Source organism: Ruditapes philippinarum, unplaced genomic scaffold, assembly GCF_026571515.1.
Source record: "Ruditapes philippinarum isolate M1 unplaced genomic scaffold, ASM2657151v2 ctg219_1_1_1_1, whole genome shotgun sequence".
Lineage (NCBI taxonomy): Eukaryota > Metazoa > Mollusca > Bivalvia > Venerida > Veneridae > Ruditapes > Ruditapes philippinarum.
The window spans coordinates 89,274-115,141 of NW_026859162.1; the positions used below are offsets into that span (position 1 = coordinate 89,274).

A 25,868-nucleotide genomic window follows, 5' to 3' on the forward strand; every position below is an offset into this window, starting at 1 on the left:
TGACTATCATATTTGGTAGGTAGATACATTTGTTAGTGAAGTAAATGTCAAGGTCACGAGTGTTAAACAAATATTTTACACGTTTAATCTTACAGCCTTTATTTATTGACAGATACATTGACAAATATGCAGGTCTGGGAAACATCCAACGCCAAATGTCCTGTTGGTAACACTAAAATAAGAATATTTTTGGAGTGGGAAGAAAAAAAAACACAAATAAACAAGCTAAAAATTTTAACATATTTTATTTACAAACATTGTAAATATTGCTTACAGAATAGTCAAACAAAAATCTACGAACACGTGAAATATATGAATCCTCACCAGACTATTAAATGAAATAAATATGCAAGAAATATGTGAACTAAATAAACAGGTGCAATACGAAGACAGACCAAGGGTTGGGATAGGTTGGGATACGCCCTTATGACAGCGTTAAACTAAGGGTAAAAGATATTTCAAGAAGACAGTTACAGCGTGCTTTAAATGGGTGTTTTGTCCTAACTGTACACAAATAATATGTAATTATCTCTACCAATAATGAGAGATATCAATAAAATTACAAGGTAAAAGATCGTCACAACTATAAAAGATCTTCATATCTAATACATTCTCTTAAGCTTTCGAATTTACGAAACTGAAAGACAAAATTCAAACTGCTAAAGAGAAAAACATACCGTATATATTTCTACCACCTGGGAGTCCTTTCAATTTAATTTAGCTTGACAACAAGTATTTCTGTCGTCTAAAAATGCAAACAAACAAATCTTACTTGAGCAATTTACAAAATGACTTAAATCAATTCAGTTATACCATTTTCCTAGCATTAATAATCAATTATGTGTTTCATTTATAAACCTGGACTAATTAACACCGTGGATACAGTCTTGTAAGTGAAGCTAGAAAATGAAACAATGAAACAAAATCCCTGGCATTATGCAAAACAACAATCTTAAAAATAAAACAAAAAATAAAGATTTGAGCACAATAAGGAATGCTTAGAATTTCTTTTTTCAAGGACAGTGTTGTACTTTCATCAGTTAACACAATCTCTTTTCCCAATTACAAATTGTTTAACATACTAGAAGTTGTTTTTAATTTTGAAACTATATGTAGTTTACTATTAACTTCTTGGATCTTAACTTCAGAATTGTTATTAGAACATCATTACTTTCAAATATGTACTTCAGATTTTAACTTAAACAAAAATAAAAAGCTAAAACATTTTTGTGAAACATCTCATTCTATTTAGAAATAATTTGAGATTTTTTCTTACGTCTTCTTTCTTAAAATCAACCTTTAGGGTTATTTAGTGCCTATTCATCTGTCATGATGGAGAAAGACTGAATATGTGAGACCCTGTAATAATTTCACTTTCCTATTCTATGAACAATTTAAACATGTATCATATATAGTTTGTGTTAACTGATTCAAGCACAGTGTAATAAGATGTCAGCAAAATGATTGTATGTATTAAGAAGTTTAGTTCATTTTTGACAAAAGATTGATGATCACGCAAAAAAGTGTTCCATAAAATATATTTTCCGGTGAGTAAAATACAAAGAAAGTATAAATGGAGGGATTTTAACTATAATGTTACAACTCCATTAAACTAAATGAGATAAATTTGACAGTTATGTGATAAACCCTTACTTTCATCAAACAATAAACATGTACTAGCATATCAGGACAAATCTTTTCTTTTTCCATTTATTAAGTCCCTTTTTTCTTCTTCAGTTATATTATAGAACAAATCCACACATGTAACTTTATATTAAAATGCAACTATGGTGACCGACCTAGCACCAATGACATTAACAACTCCGATACTGATGATGATTTACACTTGAACTTCTCTGACAATATCTTATTCTTGTCTATACAACTAATACAACATACAATTAGGCAACAACAAAACCTTTTCTCTTCCTGTCAAACTTACAAATGTATATAGGTGGGTGAAAATCTGTTATTGTTTGACCTGATTAGATTTCCTTTCAAAAAATGTATCCATAAGAACTTTTTCTCCCAAAAATAATGTGTTAATACAAATTTAATCTAGCTCTGGTATCATTTTTCATGCAGTTGATTCAACATTTTTAAAACAAAATAATTTGTACTGTTGGTCTAATATTTCAGATATCATTATCTCAGACATAAACTTAAAAGTTGAAATCTGAAGAATCTGAAACCAACTTAATATGACAAAACTACTGGCTAGTTGATGAAGCCGACTTACATGCAATGATCATAAGCAATAAGCTGCTATGTAAAAAATTAACAACTTTTAAAACTAAATTCTTCAAAATACAAGGTTGTTTTCAGAGTAAACCCAGCAGTTACGTATAATAATACTTAATTCCCTAGTTTGTGCATAGACAACATGTTTCTCGGATAGTCCAAAGTGTTACTGCTTCACACATTTACAAGTCTTAATGCCTTCTAAACTTAACAGACACATAATCAAGAAATATAATCCATTTATACAATTATTATCAGTTACCACTTTTTTCTACTCTACAACTAATAAATATACCAAAATATTTCAATAAAATCAAAGTAACGAATTAAAACAATAAGGTGGTCACAGGTATATTCAACTTAATATACAAATATACTGTGTATAACTAAACTGTGCAAGAAATGCTACAAAAATACAAATCCAAAGCACCTGTACTACAATTATGACCATAATATAAACCTTAAATACATATACATAACAGCAAACTGAGGTAATTTATTTAGCATAAACAATAACATAACATCATGTGTGTGATAAGAACTACTATTCTAATGAATTATTGGTATAACAGAAAAATCTATATTAATCTCAAATGTTATTTTAAAAAATTGGTTTAATGCAAAATAATTAGCAAAGTATTCCACAGGAATACAAAATATTTGCAAATTGTGAAAGAGATAGGAATCTAACTATACATAAAAACATGTTTTTAGTAAGAGAGATCTGGGCAATTATAATGTTCAGATGAACCACTGTCAACAGGACAATGATACATACTGCCTCAACCCAAACAGATAACCTTAATTAGAACAAGAAAAAAAACATGTTTCAATATTTGTTGTATCTAAAAGTCAAACAATATTATCCCTTGCCCTATTAATTTATATAATGCATTTGCCCTGTTTTGATTTTTAGAACAGTCCATTCAAATTTTAAGGGATTACAGTATCAAAATACAAATATTTAGCTACCAACAATATAGAGTCTGGTCACATGACACTGATGTGCAGGCTGACATGGCCCTATACGGCGGTAAAGGCTTATCCCTTTGGGTTCCAACAGATTCAGGACCAAAAAATTATTATAATTATAATTTCTTTAAAAAGTGTTGTATTTCTTAAAATCTTGTAACAACCGTATGAAATAATCAGTTTATAAAAGTTTTTGAGATGATGGTAGTTGTTTCAACAGACTAATAGGGTAACATTTTTACACTTGTTCCTTTTAAACTCGTTCTTGTTCCATTTGAGAGTAAAAACAAAAGATTTTTGTTACAGCAAGCTTACAAAGAAACAATGTGTATATAAATATGGATATGAATGAATACAGCCTCCCCAAATAAATATAAGCAAACATTCAGTAAATTACTCAACAACAGAAAATTTTTTAACACATGTGAATTACATGTATCTGATTTGTTCTAAAACAAGTGGTATGAAAACCTTAATGTAAATTCTATATAACAAGGGCATCATTTGTAAGACCTATATTCTCTTGCATACAAGCTGAGGTTAATGGTCATTAACAAGTATTCCACATCTGACAGAAATATCTGTGAGGGATCAGGTGAAATGATATGTGAGGGAACAAAATTTTAACTTTAGGACACAGAATAAAACTTCAGTAAATTCTGTGTCCATGTTTGGATGTTGGCTCTGAAAATGTACAGCCTATAAAAACAGAACAGAACAGAATAAGGTCAGTCTGAATCCATTATATATGATGAAGGTCTAAAATTGCCCATTTAGCAATTCAGTGTGGTAAGTAGATGTATGATAGAGGGATATGTTACCCAGTATTCTACATCCCTAAATATTTCATTAGCAGTGACTGTGTGCAGTCTTCATTGAAATATCAATCAAGTATCATTCTTATATTGCTTTTATAACAAATCAGTTTTCCATTTAAAAAACTCATTATTCTTTCAAAGGAAAATAAAAAACATCATCATAGATGTTTTGAATGTGTCTATACATAATTTACAAATTATAAGCATCTACTAATATTACACATAACTGGAATCCTTATACATTAGGACCTTAATATGTCTCTTTTGTTATTTTCAAATACTTTAATATTTCAAATAATTATAAAGAATGACATGCTAACAGTTACTTAAGTAATTATCAATAAATTATGAAAAATCTTAAGTATAATTATTTACCACAAAAAATTAGAATGGAAGACAAACTAAGAAAACAAAAATTAATTTACCCTTTCATACAGTTCCATTGTTTAATACACAATGTTTCAGAAAAGTGTCATTAAATGACTATATATAATACACTATCATTAATGTTATTCTAAATCATACTACTCATGTTTATCCATTTTCTTTATCAGAATAAAATAATCAATCAAATTTGGTACTTACAGTACCCTACATTCTTAAAAGATCAGAAAATTAAAACAGATCCATGCCATTTAAATAGAAACACATAAATATTAAAAACTAAATTGAGTTCAAATACAATTCAATAATACATTATACACTTTCCTGTAAGGTTCACCTAATTACAACCAATGAAAAATCTTTTTATATGCTTATCAAGAAAATCGGCCAATGACAACATCTGTTTTACACTCTTCCATACTAAATCTATGAAAAAATGCAACACAATTACAATTAATTCATCAAAAACTGTCAAGAGTATCATTGAATGAGATCTCAGAAGCAAATAAACAGATAAAGGGAATAAGATTGACTAAAATAAGCAATATTTTTAGCCATAAGAAACAACTTAACAAGTTCTTAAACAAATGAAAATAAATTCATGAATTTTCTAACATAATTAACACAACTGATCAACTAATAACTAGTAAAATGATGCTAATCACTTTAATAAATGCATTTTTCTATCATGCCTCTTCCCATTAAAGAAGAAATGACTACATGACTTGTTCAAACAAGAGCTGTCGGACAGCGTACTCAACTTTTCTCAGTTTAACATATCAACATAACCTGAAGCTGACCAACAACAAGAGAAATGTGTCTCTATGGATTTGTATTAAAATATCAGACACAAAATTAGTTGTTATTTTTTATAAACATTGAATAGTATTTTCTATTTTAAGAATTCTGAAATTGTACAGCTTTTGTTAAGTTTTTCTATATTTTACTTTTTGCAATTTCCAAAGAATCGCTGTCTAAACTTTGACGATTTCTTTTTACACAAAATAAAAGATTAAGTTATTAATTGATCTTTTTTGGATATTTTATTTATTTTATCGTATGAAAACGTTACACATTTGATAAAAATCTAGGGCAAAATCATGCATAACAAAATGGTGAGTGAAAGACACGGGGTATTCATAATGTTATCCCAACATCCCAACTTACAGCACAATACCTTGTTTTACTTGACAATGTGTTAAATAAAACATGCAATCAAATATAAATACCACTGATTATCAATTGTTCAGACAAATGAATAAATTAGCTAACAAAAGAAAGGTATTCTCACAACTCTTTTAAACAATAGCTGTCTGGTGGACAGCATGCTCAACTTTTCTCAGTTCAGAAAGGGTCATAATTCTGTCAAAATCCATGTGAGAGTTATTGGCCTTGGATAGAGACTTCATATTATGTTTTCGAATGAGTGTGTGAATTTTCAACCTACTCCCCTCTGTAGCTTTGGAGATACCAACTTGCATGCAAAAACTTAACCAAAATGTGATGCCCTTTCCTGGTTGAGTACAATAACTCTCCCAATTCCTTGAAAAGTCAAGGTAAAAAATCAAACAATTTTATCAATGAAAAACAGAAACATTAGAAAACAACACTACTTTATTGTTAAAAAATGCCCTTAAAACCTATTTGAATCTAATGAATCTTTTTCGTCTACAATAGGAACAAAGCATTCAAACTCATTCAGACATGCAATATTTGTGATGAAAAAAATCCTTCATTTATTACAATTAACATGAATCTAGTAAACTATGCTAACAAAATAGTGTTGTTTTTATTTCTATATCATTGAAAATAAATGGCAAATGGCATATCATTGTGTAATCACAATTGAACATTAGACATACCATTTTCAAATCACAAATAAAGAGTCACTGCATTTTATATACATGTAGTTGATTCATGTACATTCCAGTAGTATAACATGGATGTACCAATATTAAGTAGTGATTCAATTCAGTTAACTATTTTAAGATCAATTCCTCCTATTGCAATACTGGGAAATGCCAACCGTAAATAGGTTATCAACTATGTGATCAAATATATTTACATTTAAAAACATTCAAAAACTGTCATCATCTAAACACCTATCAATCAAATTAACTTTCTCATATACAATAGTTTCTATATGTCTCTGTACCCAAAAATTTATTTTGGACAAATACAGCTAAGGTACATGTGAAAAATATTACCTTTGCACGGAAATGAGAAATTATTAAAGGACAACCATGAGATATAAATTTTGTATATGGCAAACCACTGCTTTTTCTTTAATCCCTAAAATACAAAACCAGCATTCCTCATAAAAATACATAATGTTTCTTACTATAACGCAAGGTGTCCATGAAGATACATGTAATGCATTATTTGATATCATTAGCATCATGAAAAAGCAAAAATTGTCACACAAAAAAACAACAACAAAATAACACAACTAGAAATGTGTCATCATGCCACGGATGCCCCCGCATGCAGCCAAAATTTCAGATGGTGCATTAATTATTTTTTTCATTTTAAGTTCAAAGCCCTTAAAACTTTAAAATGTTAACGCAAACCATTTTCATACAATGTTCAAGACACTGAAATTATTCAGTCTTAACCTTTTAAAAATAACATATTTCATATTTGTAGCCAAAATAATGGCTAAAAGTATGAGTGCTGAAACTGAAAGTACAAAATTTTTCCAACATTCAGGAAAGATAAGTTTGTCTAAAATCATTGAACCACAACCAAATTCATACTTAAACTGCTTATTCCTAAGATGTATCTATATTATTTTCAAAGTGAAAGGGACATAACTCTGCAAAAAAAATCATCAAACCCTGACCAAATTTCAACTTGACCTGCCCATTCCTTTGACATATCCATATGTCAAATTTAAGTTGAATATGTAACACTGTTGGGTAGATAATGAACAGAAACTGTAAATTTCATATTATTTTCAAAGTGAGAGGGGCATTACTCTGCCAAAAATCATTGAACCATGACCAAATTCCAACTTGGCCTGGGCATTCCAAAAACATATCCATATGTCAAGTTTGAGTTGAATGTGTTGTACTGTTAGGGAGATAATGAACGGAAACTGAAAATTTCATATTACTTTCAAAGTGAAAGGGGCATAACTCTGCCAAAAATCATTGAACCATGACCAAATTTGAACATGACCTGCGCATTCTTTTGACGCATCCATATGTCAAGTTTGAGTTGAATGTGTTGTACTGTTAGGGAGATAATGAACGGAAACTGAAAATTTCATATTATTTTCAAAGTGAAAGGGGCATAACTCTGCCAAAAATCATTGAACCATGACCAAATTTGAACATGACCTGCGCATTCTTTTGACGCATCCATATGTCAAGTTTGAGTTGAATGTGTTGTACTGTTGGGGAGATAATGAACGGAAACTGAAAATTTCACATTATTTTCAAAGTAAAAGGGGCATAACTCTGCCAAAAATCATCGAACCATGACCAAATTCGAACTTGGCCTGTATTTTCTAATGACATATCCATATGTCAAGTTTTAGTTGAATGTGTTGTACCGTTGGGGAGATAATGAACGGAAACTGAAAATTTCATATTATTTTCAAAGTAAAAGGGGCATAACTCTGCCAAAAATCATCGAACCATGACCAAATTCGAACTTGACCTGTATTTTGTCATGGCATATCCATATGTCAAGTTTGAGTTGAATGTGTTGTACCGTTGGGGAGATAATGAACGGAAACTGAAATTTCATATTATTTTCAAAGTAAAAGGGGCATAACTCTGTCAAAAATCATCGAACCATGACCAAATTCGAACTTGACCTGTATTTTGTCATGACATATTCATATGTCAAATTTGAGTTGAATGTGTGCAACCATTCTTAAGATAATGAACGGAAACTGATGATGACGGAATGACAGAATGACGGAAGGACGGAAGGATGGAAGGACGGAAGGACGGAATGACGGAACAGGGTAACACTATATGCCCCTGCCATTACATGGCGGGGGCATAAAAAATAATCACAAGGCAAGTTAAAAACATTCTTGCTCTCACTTTACAAATAAATGTAAATTGCCATGGAAGCATTTAAACAATGGTGAAATTATTTTCTACATTTATGCTTTCTCAAATTATTTATATCAACCAATCATCACACATGCTATTAATATCAACCAATAATCACACAAGCTATTTATATCAACCAATCATCACACAAGCTATTTATATCAACTAATCATCACACATGCTATTTATATCAACCAATAATCACACAAGCTATTTATATCAACCAATAATCACACAAGCTATTTATATCAACCAATAATCACACAAGCTATTTATATCAACTAATCCTCACTCATGTTATTTTTAACAACAAATCCTATCAACCAATCATATGTATAGACAGTCACACAACAATCTCTAGTCATGATGAACATATCACAGTTATTTATAAGGAAAAGGCTAGTGCTGATGAAGTCTTGGCCGTTGTCTTGAGCGAGTACGAGGCAATGTCGCATATGGATCTGATTTTACCTGTAATAAAATAAAAAATTTATATCATTAAATACTTTACTGGATAAATATATATATCAAACAATATAAACTCTATACAGTATCTTAATTATGAAATAACAATAGAAAATGAATGTCATTTTTAAGTTAAAATTGTAAGTTAATTGTTAATTTCCAGTATCATAATCAGACATTCATGCATTTGATATTCTTTTTATTAGGTAACAATTCACATTTATTCTTCTAAACTTGAACAGTTAGATCTCTGCATGTGAAACAGTAGACATGTTCACATTCTATTAAAAGTTATTCAAACATTTTCTTCATAAATATTTAGTTGCAATCAATCACAATGCCATAACCTGTCTGAAAACAGAACATTTGAAGCTAGGAAATTAACAAATTTCCCATACTGAAGATAATAAGGAATAAACTAGTTCTGATTGCAGTCATATATGCACATTTAATAATTCAGAATAACTTTAGAGAACTTATACAAAGTGGTAGTTTTAGACAATGGGTGGATTGGGGTGGAGAAGGTTTTTTTTTGTCACCTTAACATGAATTAAGTCTATATTCAACACTCTTGTTGCAACAATAACCATGTAATGTTAGAGATGGTCAGATAGGTGGCTACCATGGAATACCCAACACACAGGATAATATAGAACAAACAACCAAAAAAATTACTCAGCAAAGAAAGCAATGAGTATGAAACTGAAACTTATTTTTGAATAACCATTAAAAATGAGCAAATTCAAAAATGTAGGATATTCTAAGTGTTTGATAACAAATTTGTTTGTTTTCCCTGCAGAGATGATCATATGGTAAAACCCTACTAAATTCATTGAAAGACAGGTTAGACTATATTCCCTACTTTATTTGATAAATAAATAAAAGAACAAAGTAATGAATGGCAAAGAAGGAATGTAAACACACAGCTTATTATCCTTTCTATACACCTTGCTTCTGAGACGGAAAGGCCATGGTTATAAATGTCCGATGCATATTCTATAGTCAAAAACCCACAACTTAAGGCCCATGTGTTTGATTGGGATTTAAGTCACACTGACACAGTATAGGTCATATGGTGACTTTCCAGCTTTACCGATATAGGAAGATCTCAGGTGCCCTTCTGTGCATTATTTCAGGCACGAACGGGCGCCTGAGTAGAACCACCAACGTTCTGTAAGCTAGCTGGATAGCTTCCTCACATGAAAGAATCCAGAATCCCTGTCAGGATTCAAACCAAAAGTGGTGAGGGGGCAAGTGGTTTTGAAGTCAATGACCTTAAGGCCCATGAGGAATTATAAATGCCTATGTGTTTAAATACAAAGCATGTTTGCTAAAGGTATTTGAATTTATATACAAGTATGTGAAAACTAGTAGTCGAATTATAGAATGTGCATCTTACTACAGTTGGGTGTACCTGGGGCTTATTTCAATAAGGTGGTCATATAGAAAATAAGTTACATGCAAGTTGGTAAAGTGATTTATATTGATACATTAGCAGAGTTATATATTAGAATCAGTTACATACATATTAGTATCTGTTATAAACCCTAACCTGCTGACAATTTTAAATGCATTTAAAGACATTTTCAGGAGTTTTCATATAGACAAACAGGCCAAAAAATGTTCCTATTATCATATTCCAACAACATGCCAAGTTTAAAGAAATTCTATTGAACAGTTTTAATTTTGTCTGTATGTCTACAGTATATGAAAACTCTCAAAAACGTCCTTAAACCCATTTTTTATGAACTGTCATTTTTGGGGAAAGGGGAAATAAAAAATGAAAACTTTAAAGTTAACCAGCCAACAGTATAGAGCCTGGTGGTACTGGCTGGCCTGGCCATATATTGGTCAGCCAACAGTATAGAGCCTGGTCAGACTACATGGATGTACAGACTGGCCTGGCTCTATACTGGTGTCCATGGGTTGTCACTTTATTGCCCAGCAGGTAAAGGGTCATATAAAAGAGATAAAACCCAATTCACTCTTCCATCCCAACAAAGGAGAGCAAAGTAAAGGTTACATTATACAAAGGTTAGAAAAGCTTTACAATACCTTTTAGATTTATTTGGCTGATGAAATATTGCAATATATACAATTAGTTATATAACATACAAAGCAGAAAAGGGGAGAAATACTGAAGCCATTAAAAAATATACTGGGATCCTACATGTTTACCGGACAATCAGTTTACCGGACAAAATCTATTCCTGTAAAAGAAGGCTTTATTTTGTGCTTCAATTAAAAAATCATCCGGTCTCAATCCTACACACACTTTCTATTTCAAAGTAAATAACAACAAAACCACTCTCAGGCAAATATTGTTGATTCAGTTCTTTATTTACTAACATACCTTTTTGTTTACTAGTTATTCCGTGACCTGGTCATGTCGGGGAATAATCTGTTCTGCGCATTCCCGAATATTGAGGCCCTTAATGGGTTATTTTAGATATGTTTTACTTTTAATTCTTCTCAACATTACCTCAGGAGACAATCGTGACATATTATAAAGATAAAAAATAATTTTCTTTATTTTTCTTTAATTTTTTTTTAAACATGTTTAAAAGTTCTATTATTTTTCTTGATAAGTTTAAACGTGCTAATTTGTGCATTTATCACTTACGTGTATTTATGCTATAGAGCTATAGAGTTTTCTTACACATTCTGTTATTAAGGTCGTTTTGATAAGGAAAACCAGAGTGCAAATTGCTAACTTTCTTGTACATGTAAAGAAGCAAGTTTATAGTGAAAATGTTATGTATATTTAACTCAAAAATGCATATAATTGTTACCATTTTACATACTCTTTGAGATAGTGATTACGGAAAGAGTTTCTAAAAAAGCTTTTCAAGCTTCCTACTCAATCCGTACTATTTATTATTTGTCAATTATCATGTAAATGTAATACTTATAAATAAAATATTGTTTAAACTGAAAAATAATTTTAAATTTCGTTCAAACAATATCTCGTTATTGTCTTTTACAAAGAAATGCAAATTAAAAAAACATATAAGGAAACGGGTTACGCCCATGGGAGGAAACTCTACATGAAATGTACAAAAATAGACTTTATGGCTTTTGCAACATGCTACATGATGACCAAAAGGAAAATGTGTGAGAAAGAACAGAATTCCATTTGAATATCAAAATGTGTCATATGTTTAAGGATTATGAAGAATCAATACGTAAATTGAGTTAACCCATTGCTTCATGAGCATTTTGTGAAAAATGGCTGTTTTCATTGAAAAGTCTCCCGTTACAAGTTCAAATTGCTATAATACTATAAAAACTGCTTCAACACTAATCAAACTTGGCACAAATGTTGACTGGACCATTGCCCTTGCAACAACATGCTCAGGCTTAAATTTTCTGTTACCATGGCAACGAGGGGACATCTCAAAATTGCCAAAAATCACTATTTTGCGTTGATTTTTTCCATCATAATTGATTTCAAAGTGCTGCAACGTCTCAATGGATTGAGATAGAGTCAAATGCTTTTCAGCGTTGGTTACACGTTACCTTATGATCAATCTGAGGTCATTTATAGCCTCTCACAAGTCCAAAATTTTCTTGGCGATGAGGGGGACTCTGCCCCCCTTCAAACCCCCCAAACAGAAGGGGGCACATCCCCCTTCTGGCAACCCCCTGATGTATCTTTTGGTTGGGGGCCGCGCCGAAAAACTGGTCACTTTTTTTAACAACATTTCTCAAACAAAAACAAGTGTTGGGGGCCTAAATAAGGCATTTTTTCACCATTTGAGACAACAAAAAGGGGGGGGGGGTGAAAAAGGCGTTAAAAGGCGTGTATATGAAGTAATGGGTTAATAGTGTTAATTTCAATTACACCTCTATTATAATTGGCCTCTTCGTAACAAGCATGGCTGTCATGTCTATTTTAGTGACATACTGAGTTTTTCCAGTATTTTAACATTGCCATTCAATAGTCTTAGTTTCCTTGCTTAATTTCAATTTAAGACTTGAACAAATTTTGAAACACAATGTCCGGTAAATTGAGTTGTCTACACGATTTTTTTCCTCTTTGAATCCCCTACTTTAAAGACACATTTCTACGGTCAAATGTTTAATTTCATGTTTGATAAAGGAATGTTTACGTATATTAAGAACCCACAATTATTTGGCTAAAATTTCATTCTTTTTTATTTTTCAAAAAAAAAGGTACAGCAAAAAACATTATATTTTGTTCGTTAATATGTAGGATCCCAATAGTCTTTGAAGTTTACAACAAAGGAAAGTACAATGAATTCAATAATAATCATTTCATCATCATTTTTTTCAATACTCTACATTCAAAATTCCAGGCAGCATTACATTTGATTAACTATAGTGCTACAGTTAAATATTAAATCAATATATGTTTAATTTATCCACAACATTTTTAGCCTTTAGTATTATATTATATTTTAGTGATACAAAAACTGAGCTCAAACATATTACAGGTGAACTTTAAAACTTGATTAACAAAGAAAATGAAATTCACTAAAATCGTCTTTTTTTTTAAAAATTACTTTTACAATAAATAAAACTATGATGTTCTCCACATAGCAGAAATACTTCCAAACAAATTGTTGACATAAGAATACAATAACAACATAACATGCAAGGGATCTATAGTATTGTAATCAAGTGATAAGAAACTGTACATACCTCTTTACTTGTATAATGCCCCGATTTTCTCGGAGAGTAGTAGATGATTTCCTCCGTATATGTATCACTTGTCTCGATGACCTCGTCAATCTCTCCGCCACGCTCTTTCTCCAACATCGCCATGGTGTTCTCGTGTTCCACCTCCTCTACACGAGACAGACCTACAAACACAAATATGTATGTAATGTCAAATTGTTGCCATGGAGACTTGTAATTGTTTCCTTGGAGACATAGATTTTTTCCACATAAAAATACATAACATTTGTTATTATGACCTATTCTCCAATGTGTACCTTATTTTTGTTATACCATTTATGGTCCCAGCCAAGTGTGAAGTCATGACAATACAACTGTATTCATCAGTCATAATCAAATTTCTCTGCTTTAAATAAAGGTGGAGTAGGAGCCCATAAGTGACCCCTGTACAAAACTTCAGACACTGGACAAACCATGGGTAGAACCACTGGTCATATTTGACAGTACTTCCTCACACACAAAAAAATATCATCATTTTGCAAATTTAAATCATAAGGTTAGGGGGAAAATAGTCTGAAGTTAGCAAATGTAACCATTTGATCAAAAATAAATATATTCATTATTATCTTTCTACGGAGTTTACAAAAACTGAAGTCTTATAATTATGCAGGTAATTTTCACTTCTGGTGTATTCAACTTTAACAAGAAAGCTTTTAGTATGTTCACCTGTTTTATGAACTTTTATCTAAAAATTCAATGAACCAAAAGTCACTTTTAATTTATTTGATAAACCAAAATCGGAAAAGATTTTGTCATATAGACACAATACAGACAACATTTAACATCATCACTCCATGCCACTGTTATCTGCAGGGAAATAACTGAACCATAAAACTGATGGATAACAAAATCTGAACATGGGAGGAACTGGGTAAGTGCTCACAGCAAGCATAACTGAAAAGGCTGCAATTCAGCAATTTGCAAAATAATCAAGCAAAACTAAAACAGACCTGGATAAATCTCAATATAGTACAATAGGCTAGTTGCCATTTCTTTCATCACTTTAATCATTGAAATTAGTTATTTCCTCAAAACTATTAATTCACAATCTCTACAAATAATATATTCTAGAACTTCCAAAAGTTCTATAAAAGCACTCAATCATTTTTTGTTTATATGAAGTACATTAAACTCCACTTATAACAATATTGCTTACAATGATATACCACTTGTAACGTTGCTGTTGCCACAGTAAAGACTACTGCTATGGGAGTCAGTGGTTGCTATAAAAAACACTGGTTGCTATGGAAGTCAATGGTTGCTAGGGAAAGTCAATAGACAGGAATTAAGAATATTTTGGGTTTTCCAGCTACTCCGGGGGTACAAACAAACTTTTACAGCTACAGCTTAATAAGCACAACAGGTTGACTTTTCTATTGTGACTGGTAGTGCACCGTTAAGCTATAATGGTAAAAGTTTGTTTGTACCAGAGGTAAAGTTTGGAAAAACCCACATTTGCAGAGTTTCCATATAATGCCTCTGGGATAATATGGTAAGGATATAACGATATCCGGATGTATTGATATAAATTTGACGGTCCCTTGAATATCGTTATAAGCGGAGTTTGGTGTGTGCTATAAATTATACCTGAGATTAGTGATCAAGGTCTGTTATATAAGATATGCTATGATTGAAATGTGATGAAACTTGATGTAACCTTTACCTTCATCATCATTAGATGACTCTAAAATACATAAGTTACCATGGTGATATAAGGTTATTGCAGCTGGTACAATAGCCTTACTATAATGGTGTATGATAGCTGATGGTACAACAAGTATGAATGAAAATAAAACAAATCATGAAAAAAATGTATAAAGTAAATAATGAGTAAATAAAAATCTCTTTACCCTTGAGCAAAAAAATAATATAAGAATTACTCTGGTATAAATGTAAAACACTCTTTCGAGTTTGAAATGTGTCAATGACTAAAATATAAATGCAACAGGATGGCAATTGAAACAGCAATGTGCAATTTGATTGTAAAGCATTTGACATTGGTAATATAATCTAACTTGAATCATCTCTACCTTGAACTGATATTTAATAATGACCTTGACCTTAATTTTCAATAATTGTTCAATTACAAGCCTGACAAGAGCACAACAACATGCAGGGACAATGGTTATCTGTGTAGGTCATCAACTTAAAAAATCAAATATAAGTGAGCTATGGTGTAATGGTTCTTCTTCGTAAGATGATTGAATAGCTTTATGATTGTAAATATTCAAGATTCAAAAGTTTCATTATTTTCTATGTGAAAAAGAAGCTCAGCTCTAGAAACAGTTTTGTACCTCACCCCTATATTAATTATGCCAATGAGTATGATTTTAGCAAAAATTCTACATTCAAAAAGGGGCATAACTTCAAAAATATAAATTTAAGAATAATGCCTATTGTCTTAAGGTGGGAGTTCCTCCAAATTGTTATTGTTTTGGTAATAGGTTACATCAAAGATTTTGCATATTGATGAAAACCAAGTAATCAAAAAAAATTTACTATTTTTTTGGATCAGGTGAGCTGAATACTAGGCCTTAAATGTCAGTTATTTGAAAAGGTTAAAATAGTCATGGCAGTTTATTGAACAGCAAACTGTTTTTTTGACCTTGATCTTTAGCCTTTCATGACCACCAAATATGACCAAATCTTAAGCTAAGCAACATTTGAAAAGTTTATATATTTTTTGAGCATTTATTTCAGAGTAAATCCAAGCAGAATGAAAATGAATAAAATGATTAAAGCTCAAAGGTGTAATAAGCCATTCTGAAAAAACTACTATCAACCTTTCTGCTTTAATCTGAGTACAAATATATATAGATATATAAGTGCTGGAGTGCACTCTAGCACAGCAGGTAAAAGCACCTGAATTAGGGCGGGATCGTTTGGGTCTTCGCTCGGAAGCGTCACTCTTACTTCTTGCTAGGGGGCGCCTTTCTCTTTTCTCAAAATCTTGTTTTTCACGACGATCCAGCTCTTTGTTGTCTGCACGTAACCTGTTTTCTACAGAAAACAATGAAGTAAAATAATATTCACTTACATTTGAGTTGTGTTTCATAAAAAAATCAGTATTCTATAAATCTTTTGATTTTAGTAATGGTAACTGGTAGCGTAAGGCAAAAGTAAAAAGTTATAAAATTCAGAAAACAAATGCATTCCAGTGTTGAACATAATGATCCACTAATATGATCACAGCCTTTACAACTGAATAAATCAAAGCTCTTGCCAAAAATGCACTCGTTACTACTGATGCTGTTATTACTAAATGTATTCTGATTTAGCTATTCTATAGAATGAAAATGATACAAAAAAGGAAAAGTTGCAGCAATGTAAATGCATGAAAATGGTTAATCTTTACAACAAATGCACTGATTCTTGTTTTCTTCTATAAATGGAGAAGTTCTACAAATATTAACAAAGCATCATCTTTACTTAAAGCTCTATACTTTAAACAACACTTTTATGCAATCAACAATTACATGCAAAAGATGTAAAAATTTTGGTTGGAAAACCAAGAAACAACACTCAGACTGGACCATAATTCTATAAATCAAGATGGTCAATAATATGGGATATGTCTGAAAAGGATGAAATCTTTCATAATATATTGACTCATAAAATAAAAGGACAAAACTCTGCCAAAACATCATATTATGACACAAATTACACAAAATAAGGCATGGTAATAATAATTCGAATAAACATAGTTAATAAAAGCAGTGCATTTTTTACAGAAATGTTCCCGTGCAGTCCTGAATCTTAAATAAGATCTATGCATGTAATGATTTATATACAATCATGTGTCAATTATGATCCGCTCTATGTGTTTATATACAATCATGTGTCAATCAAGATCCGCTCTATGTGTTTATATACAATAATGTGTCAATTATGATCCGCTCTATGTGTTTATATACAATAATGTGTCAATTATGATCCGCTCTATGTGTTTATATACAATCATGTGTCAATCAAGATCCCCTCTATGTGTTTATATACAATCATGTGTCAATCAAGATCCGCTCTATGTGTTTATATACAATAATGTGTCAATCAAGATCCACTCTATGTGTTTATATACAATAATGTGTCAGTTATGATCCGCTCTATGTGTTTATATACAATCATGTGTCAATCAAGATTCACTCTATGTATTTATATACAATCATGTGTCAATTATGATCCGCTCCATGTGTGTATATAAAATCATGTGTCAATTATGATCCGCTCTATGTGTTTATATACAATCATGTGTCAATCAAGATCCACTGTAAGTGTGTATATAAAATCATGTGTCAATTAAGATCAGCTCTATGTGTTTATATACAATCATGTGTCAGCTAAAAGTAAAGGAATACATTGATACTATGACCCGGTTGACCCTCTAATAACCCTCTTGAGTAACATATTATTCTTAAATGTTTGACTAAACTTCAATCAATTAGATATAGAATTTTGGTAAAATAGGGACTTATCTATATTTTCAAATAAAAAGTTTTTGTAAAGGATACAGGGACGAAAATAATCATGACAATGTACATGCTTTTACACATACAAACAAGTGAATGTTATAATTATGTAACATTTGTATATGTCTTAAAAGCATGCAAAGACATACTCAAAAAGGTCACTACTATAGCATTAAATTATACAAGTATGCATTCCTAGAAAGTTATTCTTAAACAACTAAAACTGAGTGGTGCCCACAAAACTAACAAAGTAACCAATATGGGTGTGTAGGTTATTTTTAGTTCTGTGCCCAGGGTGCTTTTGATAAATATATATATTACATTGTAAACAAATGCACAATGATTTAACCAACATTTAAAATGATTTAGCATGAGGTTTTTGTCAATGTCATTGAATTACATAATTATGACAAAACTTCATATAAATGATAAATATTTTGTTTTTTTAGTGAACAAAGTAAAAAAAAAATTATAATCAACAGTGATAAGAGGTTATAGACACAGACAAAAACCCAGATATATCCATCCTGTATGTATTTCAATATTAATCGTCTCCAGTTCAATATGAACAAACACAATTATATGTAGGTTATCATTAAAGTCAAAACAAAAAATAAAAATGTTTCACGAAAATCAGTTAAACTTACATGTGAATGACACAGTTAAATTTTGTTTCAATGTTCCAAATCCAGCACCCTAGTAACAGTTTTAAGGCAGAGAGTAAGCTAAAATCCCAGGTTCATAAAATTCAACCGGGGGATATCAAAAATAACAAAAGTACCAGATCCCTTCTTTGAGGTAGACTTTGTTTTGTCAGAAGGCTTTGAAAGTTTTGAACTTGACTGTGACTCGCTTATTTTAGACCTAGCTGATTGTTTAGAGCTCAAAGCTGTGGGTTTTGGGTTTGAGGTTCCTGTTTCAGCCACAGATTTAGAACTAGGGTTTTGTGTTTGAGCTCTAGAGCTAGGGATTAAAGAGGTATCTGATGTTTCGGTGGAAGATTCTTGTAATGTAAGACCTGAAATATGGTGGATATTAAACTACATATGTACAGGTATTACTTTGTTATAAATATTCCTAAATCAAACCATAAATTATTGTTTAACTTGCCTTTTAATTAAAAAAAATTAAACATACAGTGTACAAAAATACACTAAAACCAGACGTTTTAGCCATACATACAACAATTTTTATTGATGTTCTTTTATAAACAAGCTTTTTTTCACCTTACAATATTCCATTGAACGGCAAAAATTCAGATAATTCAAATCAATTAAAAAGTAAAAATAAACATATTTCCATGATACACCTGTCCATGAGAAAAATGGTCTTAAAACGATTACATTTGTACACCCAGGCAAATTAAATTCATAACAAATTTAACACAAATTATGGAAACAACTTTCATCCTGTACAATATTTGATTACTATAAATAAACACATGAAACTCTACGCTATTATTTTGTTCAAGTCAAGTGCTGCCTACATATTTATTTTCACTTCATTATGTCATGCATTATTAAACACACTACCTACCAAACTCTTCATCGCTGTCGTCTATATATGGAACCCCATCAACATCGTCACGACCTCCTCGACGACCTCTATCATCTCTTACCCGTAAATCATTGGTACTATAACTCTTTTTAATCTGCTCAACTAAAGTGCTCTGCCCCTGAAAAGTTTTGATACTTTCATCAGTTTTGTTTCTTGTGGGTGGTGGTTTTTAAGTGATACTAATACAGTTTACTGAATGACTCTGGTTTAAGTGTCTTTGTTAAAATCTTGCAAAATTCCGTTGATGGTCGGCCATTTTGTCGAAAACGAAAGTACAAAACCTACATTGTACTGTTCCGCTCTCCTGGTTTCCTATGACTATGTGCGCAGAACAGTAGACAACAGTAACCATCAATTTATTGGTTACTGTTGTCTATTATTCAGCGAACGTAGTCGTAGGGGACCAGAACAGCGAAACAGTACGGTGTATGTTTTGTACTTTCGTTTTCGACAAAATGGCCGACAATCACTGTTGTTTTGCAAGATTTTAACAAATTGGAGTGTCCGAGTTTAAATGTAGGTTATTTAAGATTGTATGTAAGGTAGAAGGAGAATGTTAACAATTTTCTAAATGCAAGATGTGTAAAGAGTAGCAAAATAGCTTGTATTGTTACAGAGCTCGACATTGTGGTTGTTCCACAGCGTGTCCTAGTAAAGCTCCGTAGCGTTACGGCGACTAGGTGACCTTTTCGTAGTAATGGTATATAGGAAAAAAAAAAAAAATTTCAAATTTTTTTTTCTTACAATCAACCCAAAATAGTTATTTTTATGGGTTTTTTTTGTTTTTGTTTTTTTTTAACTTCAATTTTTTTTATATGGGCACCAAGACTGGACGAGCACCTGTGAATGCAGTGACAGGCAAGTGACCAGAACTTGGCATATTAAAGATACTCTGCCACAGAATGACTCTTTCCACTAATCAGTTTCTACTGTAAGTATTAACACTTAAGTGAATGATATATCAAGTTAATACATGTTACATAACTTAATGATACAAGTTCAGATATTGCAAGATAATCCACTGAAAGAAAATTGGTATTTAGCATGTTCATGTTGTATAAAATTCTGAATTATTATCACTTGTTAAATGAAACAATAATAGAGGAAATAATAAAGGAAAATATGGATATTCGTTTCCTTGAAAAAAGTCATGCATGGTCTTCATAATGTTAAACTGTTTGAAGTAAAGTGGCTAAAGTCAATCTTAACAAAGATAGAAAAATACATACTAGCATTGATATCCTATATATAAATAGAAAAGTAAAATGAGAATGTCCACATTTATGACATAAGAAAACTATTTTACTTTAATAGCTGTGTTTACTACAACATTTGTAGCATATGTAAGACCTCTATGACCTAGTGTCATCAATGTACTGTAACCCTTTGTCCGGGCTTGAGCAATAGCTTCATCTATCTCCTGTAACATAAGAAAATATGTTCTTAACCCTGTTACAGCAAGCATAGAAATGAACTAGTCATATAGTCATATCAAATAAATAATAACTTATGTTCACAAGGAGTGACAAAGTTATCAAAACAAAACCAATTTCAGAAGTAAAGACAAAAACAGAAAATAATGACAGAGAAAGTAAAAATGGCAGAGCAAGTAATTATGGCCGGAGTAAAAAATAATAGCACAGTATGCAATAATGGCAGTGTATGCAATATTTGCAGAAGATGTAATAATGGCAGAGAGAGTAATTATGGCAGAGTAACAGTAACAAACGTATTTTCAAGGATGCTTTCCACAGTAAAGATACTTATGTTATCAAAGGTATGTAGTACATCATACAAATAACAAAATATATTTAAGTCAAAGTTGCTTATTCAACTTGTTGTATAGGAAAGGGTGATGAATCTTATTAAAAAACAGAAAGAGACAGACAGACAGCACATTAATGCAACATTAAAGAGTCACCATTAGATGTATGCAGAAAAGTAAAAAGAATGAATTGTCAACAACAGAAATGTACAAGTTACTGTTGACCTTTACCTTTAACCTTTTTGACCTGAAAATTGGTGTGACAGGTAAAAGTCTGCATGGTGCATCCACATATTATAAGTTTCAATGCCCCAGGTAATAGCTTTATTTCTACTGAAGTTAACGAAAGCTTAATTAAAAAGTTAACTAAAGAGTCCAAGCAGGTAATGACAATAATTACTGTTTTGCTTTATCTTCAGAATGTAGAGCTAAAAATACTTTTATGATGCTTAAGATTTAGAATTATACTTTTAATACAGGTATTATAACTTTAATATTTTGCTATTAATAATATTATTGTGATATTCATAATTATTATTTTTTCATACTATGATCATTGCTAGATCTACCCCGGTACTTTAAATTCTTTATCTTCCTTATTTTCATTAATAATTACAGTAATGTTGTTGCTCTTGTTCAGACATGGGGCGATTACTTGACAATTGTAATCAATTAAATTATGATTATTTGTCAAAATGCTTGATTAAATTAAATTACTGATTACTCCATTTTGACATTGTAATTGATTAAATTACTGATTACTGACAGGAGTAATCAGATTACATTTATGATTACTGATTACATGTACATAAGTTAAGAAATGCAATGGTTCAACACTATCGTTTTATTGAACATTTCAATACAACAAATGTACAAAAAAATAATCAAGCTTAGTTTTACAGTAATTAATTCAGTCTACATACCAGTATGTACATGTGTTGCCTCCTATTTACTAAGCTATATTCTCATATTACATTTAATGTTCATTAGTTTTTCAAATGTATTTATAAGAGTCTTGTTTATGATTATTATTGCTTTTGTTCTTGGTGTTATACAAACATTCTTGTTTTCAGTATTAAAATAGTATTGTTTCATCATCATCATCAGGGAGATTTTTGTACTATCTCCCACAGCTGATAAAAAGCCCACCCCCAACCCAAAACAAGCTCATGTTTTCCCCAATTTTAATAAAATATTCCCGATAGCTGCCAAAAAAATATAACTTTTTGAGATTACTTTAATAGTTTGACTTAAAAAAAAAAGTTTAAGAAAAATTTAGAGACAGATCATTTGATCATACACTTTGAATAAAAAAAACCCATAAAATCCATGTTCAACTTCTTAAAATTTCTAAAAGTGCCTGTAATGGCATATAACTTTTCCCAATTAGAGCAAGGGACTTTTCCCAAAACAAGTGAAAATTTTCCATCATCATCATCAATTATTTATTCTTATTTCTACTGAATTTTTTTTGTAAGTTACCATAATTGCTTTAACTTCCAGTCATTTACATGGCAATTACATAAATCAAATTTCTATCTAACAACATAATTCATGTTCCAATTTGGCATACTTAGTATAAAAATGTCATTTCTTTTCTTACTTAACAATACAAGAAAACATAATTAAATGGTGAAAAATTGTCGCAGTGTAAAAATGTTTAAAGAATTGCAGTGAATAGACTTTTTGTTGGTCAGTTTAACAAATTAAATACCATGATATGACTCTTTATTTACTACTTGGTTACACTAACATAATAAACTGAAATAGTTCAATACTTGAATTTAGAAACTAACATTAAGGGACAAGATAAAATCTTAGCATGCTTGTGGCAACTTAATCTAGCCCTGTGACCAGCGCTGACCAAGATCAATCATTACATCTCTGCCGTCTAAACATGATCTGCACTGTTTGCTATATTTGTGTATTAATTCTAAAATTTTCTTTAAAATCATGATGAAAGTTAAGTTACCATTTAAGATATTTAGCTTTGTAAAGGTTGCTAACCTTTGATGGTAAAACAAAATTAAGATACTGTTAGTGTAAGATCTTATTTGAGCCCCGTCACCACAAAACCAACATAGTGAGTTTGCGACCAGCATGGATCCAGACCAGCCTGCCCATCCGCGCAGTCTGATCAGGATCCATGCTGTTCGCTTACCAACTCTATTTTAAGTGGAAAAACTGATAGCGAACAGCATGGATCCTGATCAGACTGCGTGGATGCGCAGGCTGGTCTGGATCCATGCTGGTCGCAAACCCATTATGTTGGTTTTGTCGTGACACGGCTCATTTCATGAATTTAGTTTCTTCAGACTTGATCTAAGTTTGATTGTGTACATATAGGAAGCTTATAGACGTACAATCATATCTATTCCTGGAACCAAACAGTACTCAGCAATCAGTGTAGTTTCTTGCACAAGGAAACAATGGCTTGAACCAACATGGCCAGCAATTAGATAACTAGTTTGATGCCTTTAACCATAAGGCTAGCTAAAGTGCTACCTCATTGTCCAGGGATCTAAAAATCCTGAATTTAGCATTATTTCAATTGGTTTTATATAGTAAAATGGTGCTTTCAGGAAAACAAAAAAAACCTGAACTCCAGGCAAATGCCTGAAAACTTGTACCTATGTATCTTAAATGATTCATGGTAGCTGTTACTTGTTATTTATCTATTCAAACAACATCAATATCCACACATTGATTTTCCTTACTACAATTCCTTTTTAAAAAAAGATTTATCTGCAATCTCACTTAACAGCTTGCTAACATACATGTATATATAAATATCTATCTTTCTTTTAATCATAAATGTGTGAAATGTTTAAATTATAATACAGAAAATATTCAACCCAAGGACATACAAATCTAAATATGGATTATCATTACATAACATGCAGTTCGAAAAGATCTAAGAGGATTAAAGGTAAGTTATTGATACATTAAAATAAACATGTCCGAATAAAATGCTCTTTGAACTATGACCTTTGTATATACATGACTGTAGATCCATATCATACAATAACAGATGTTAATATCCAATATCATGCTCAAGTACATGTATCATGATGTATACATGAAGCATCTGTTATGAATTTCTCATCCAAAGAAATAGTTATCTTTATTGTCTTGTTCAGCAGATACTGTATGTATATGTATATAGTTCATCAATTAGTATTGTATAGGAGATACTTGATTATATAACTAATTAATTAGTAGTATTTGAATTACAACTACTGATTTTAACTGAAGTATATGCACAAAACTTTATGACAGAACCCCTCCTCCCTGCACCCCCTCCACCACCACTGTTTACAATGTATTGATTGCAGCACGGTAAATGTATTAACTCATTGAACAAAGACTGACTGACATAGAAAATCCATGTACATGTGTATCATTTTATACATTCAATAAATACATGTGCTGAATATGGTTTGTGTCAAATCCCTTGATAAAGACACATGTTTTAAGGATGATCCATTGGTCTTAATATAGGGCAATACTTTGAAAGTTGAAAATTCATGAAAATACTCAGCTGAATTATACTAAAGTATCTATAAATTTTGCAGTGCAATGCAAAAGAGGCAGGAAGAGAAGTTTTCTTATAAAACAAATACTCCAGTGCATTTATAACAACTGAATTATTGATATCTCTTGTTCTGTAACATACAATGAGTATATAAATGCTCCTGTTTATTATAATAATGCCCATTCACCATCCAAACAATAGAAGGGACTTAAGACTGTTTCATAATTTAACCTCTTGTGCACGGTCAATCTACTGAGTAAGTATGCTGGTAATATCCCCTCTTAATGCCCCTGCAATGTGAGTCTGAAATATCCCCCATTATTTCTTGCACAAAAATAAAACAAAAGGCAATTATTTACATACAGATCAATGACAGAAACTCTGTAAAATCCACACTATCCCCCTGCATTGTCAAAGTGATATGGGCTCGAAATTACAACCAACTGGGGCATATATTAAAGTCTTACCTTTTCTCTCTTGGCAAGATTTGGATGAACAAATTTCCTATATATAAAGCTTGATCCTCTAGTAACAGGTGATAGTAACCAAAATACAAATATCATCTTTATTTCATAGTAAAATGGAATCCTGAAAAATCATCAAAAACAAGAAATGGGTCATTTATCATGGCTTACAGGTCAGATCACAATATCTTTTTATTAAAGGGAGTAGGTCTATAATGGACGATTTGTAATACCATTAATAATTATGATGGTATTATACTATTTTTTAATATAATAAGTGAAAACAAACCATGAAAAAATTACATAATTATGGATGTTGTTGGTAAGTGAAAGACATGTGATCTTCCATTTGATGACATGTATCAATATATCTTTATAGAGCAGATGATAAAAATGCTCTTGATTCATAATAAATCACTTTAGAACTCAA

The 25,868-nt window shown here is 31.2% G+C and overlaps 1 protein-coding gene across 7 annotated transcripts in view; it reads right to left on the reverse strand.

Moving 5' to 3' along the window:
- Window positions 1–226: 226 nt before the first annotated feature.
- LOC132755470 (receptor expression-enhancing protein 1-like) overlaps window positions 227–25,868 on the reverse strand; it is a 40,193-nt gene continuing 14,551 nt past the window's right edge. Inside the window, exons 4-12 of one of the 7 annotated variants that reach the window (XM_060746340.1) lie at window positions 25,442–25,562; window positions 20,981–21,094; window positions 19,654–19,792; window positions 18,899–19,135; window positions 16,514–16,651; window positions 15,315–15,335; window positions 13,616–13,776; window positions 11,006–11,022; window positions 227–8,956 (exon numbers count right to left, since the gene is read on the reverse strand). In XM_060746340.1, the coding sequence (XP_060602323.1) occupies window positions 8,953–8,956; window positions 11,006–11,022; window positions 13,616–13,776; window positions 15,315–15,335; window positions 16,514–16,651; window positions 18,899–19,135; window positions 19,654–19,792; window positions 20,981–21,094; window positions 25,442–25,562 (952 nt within the window). In that variant the 3' untranslated portion in view covers window positions 227–8,952. The remainder of the gene's footprint in view (window positions 8,957–11,005; window positions 11,023–13,615; window positions 13,777–15,314; window positions 15,336–16,513; window positions 16,652–18,898; window positions 19,136–19,653; window positions 19,793–20,980; window positions 21,095–25,441; window positions 25,563–25,868) is intronic. The other 6 variants (XM_060746338.1, XM_060746343.1, XM_060746341.1 and 3 more) reach the window with 6 other exon arrangements.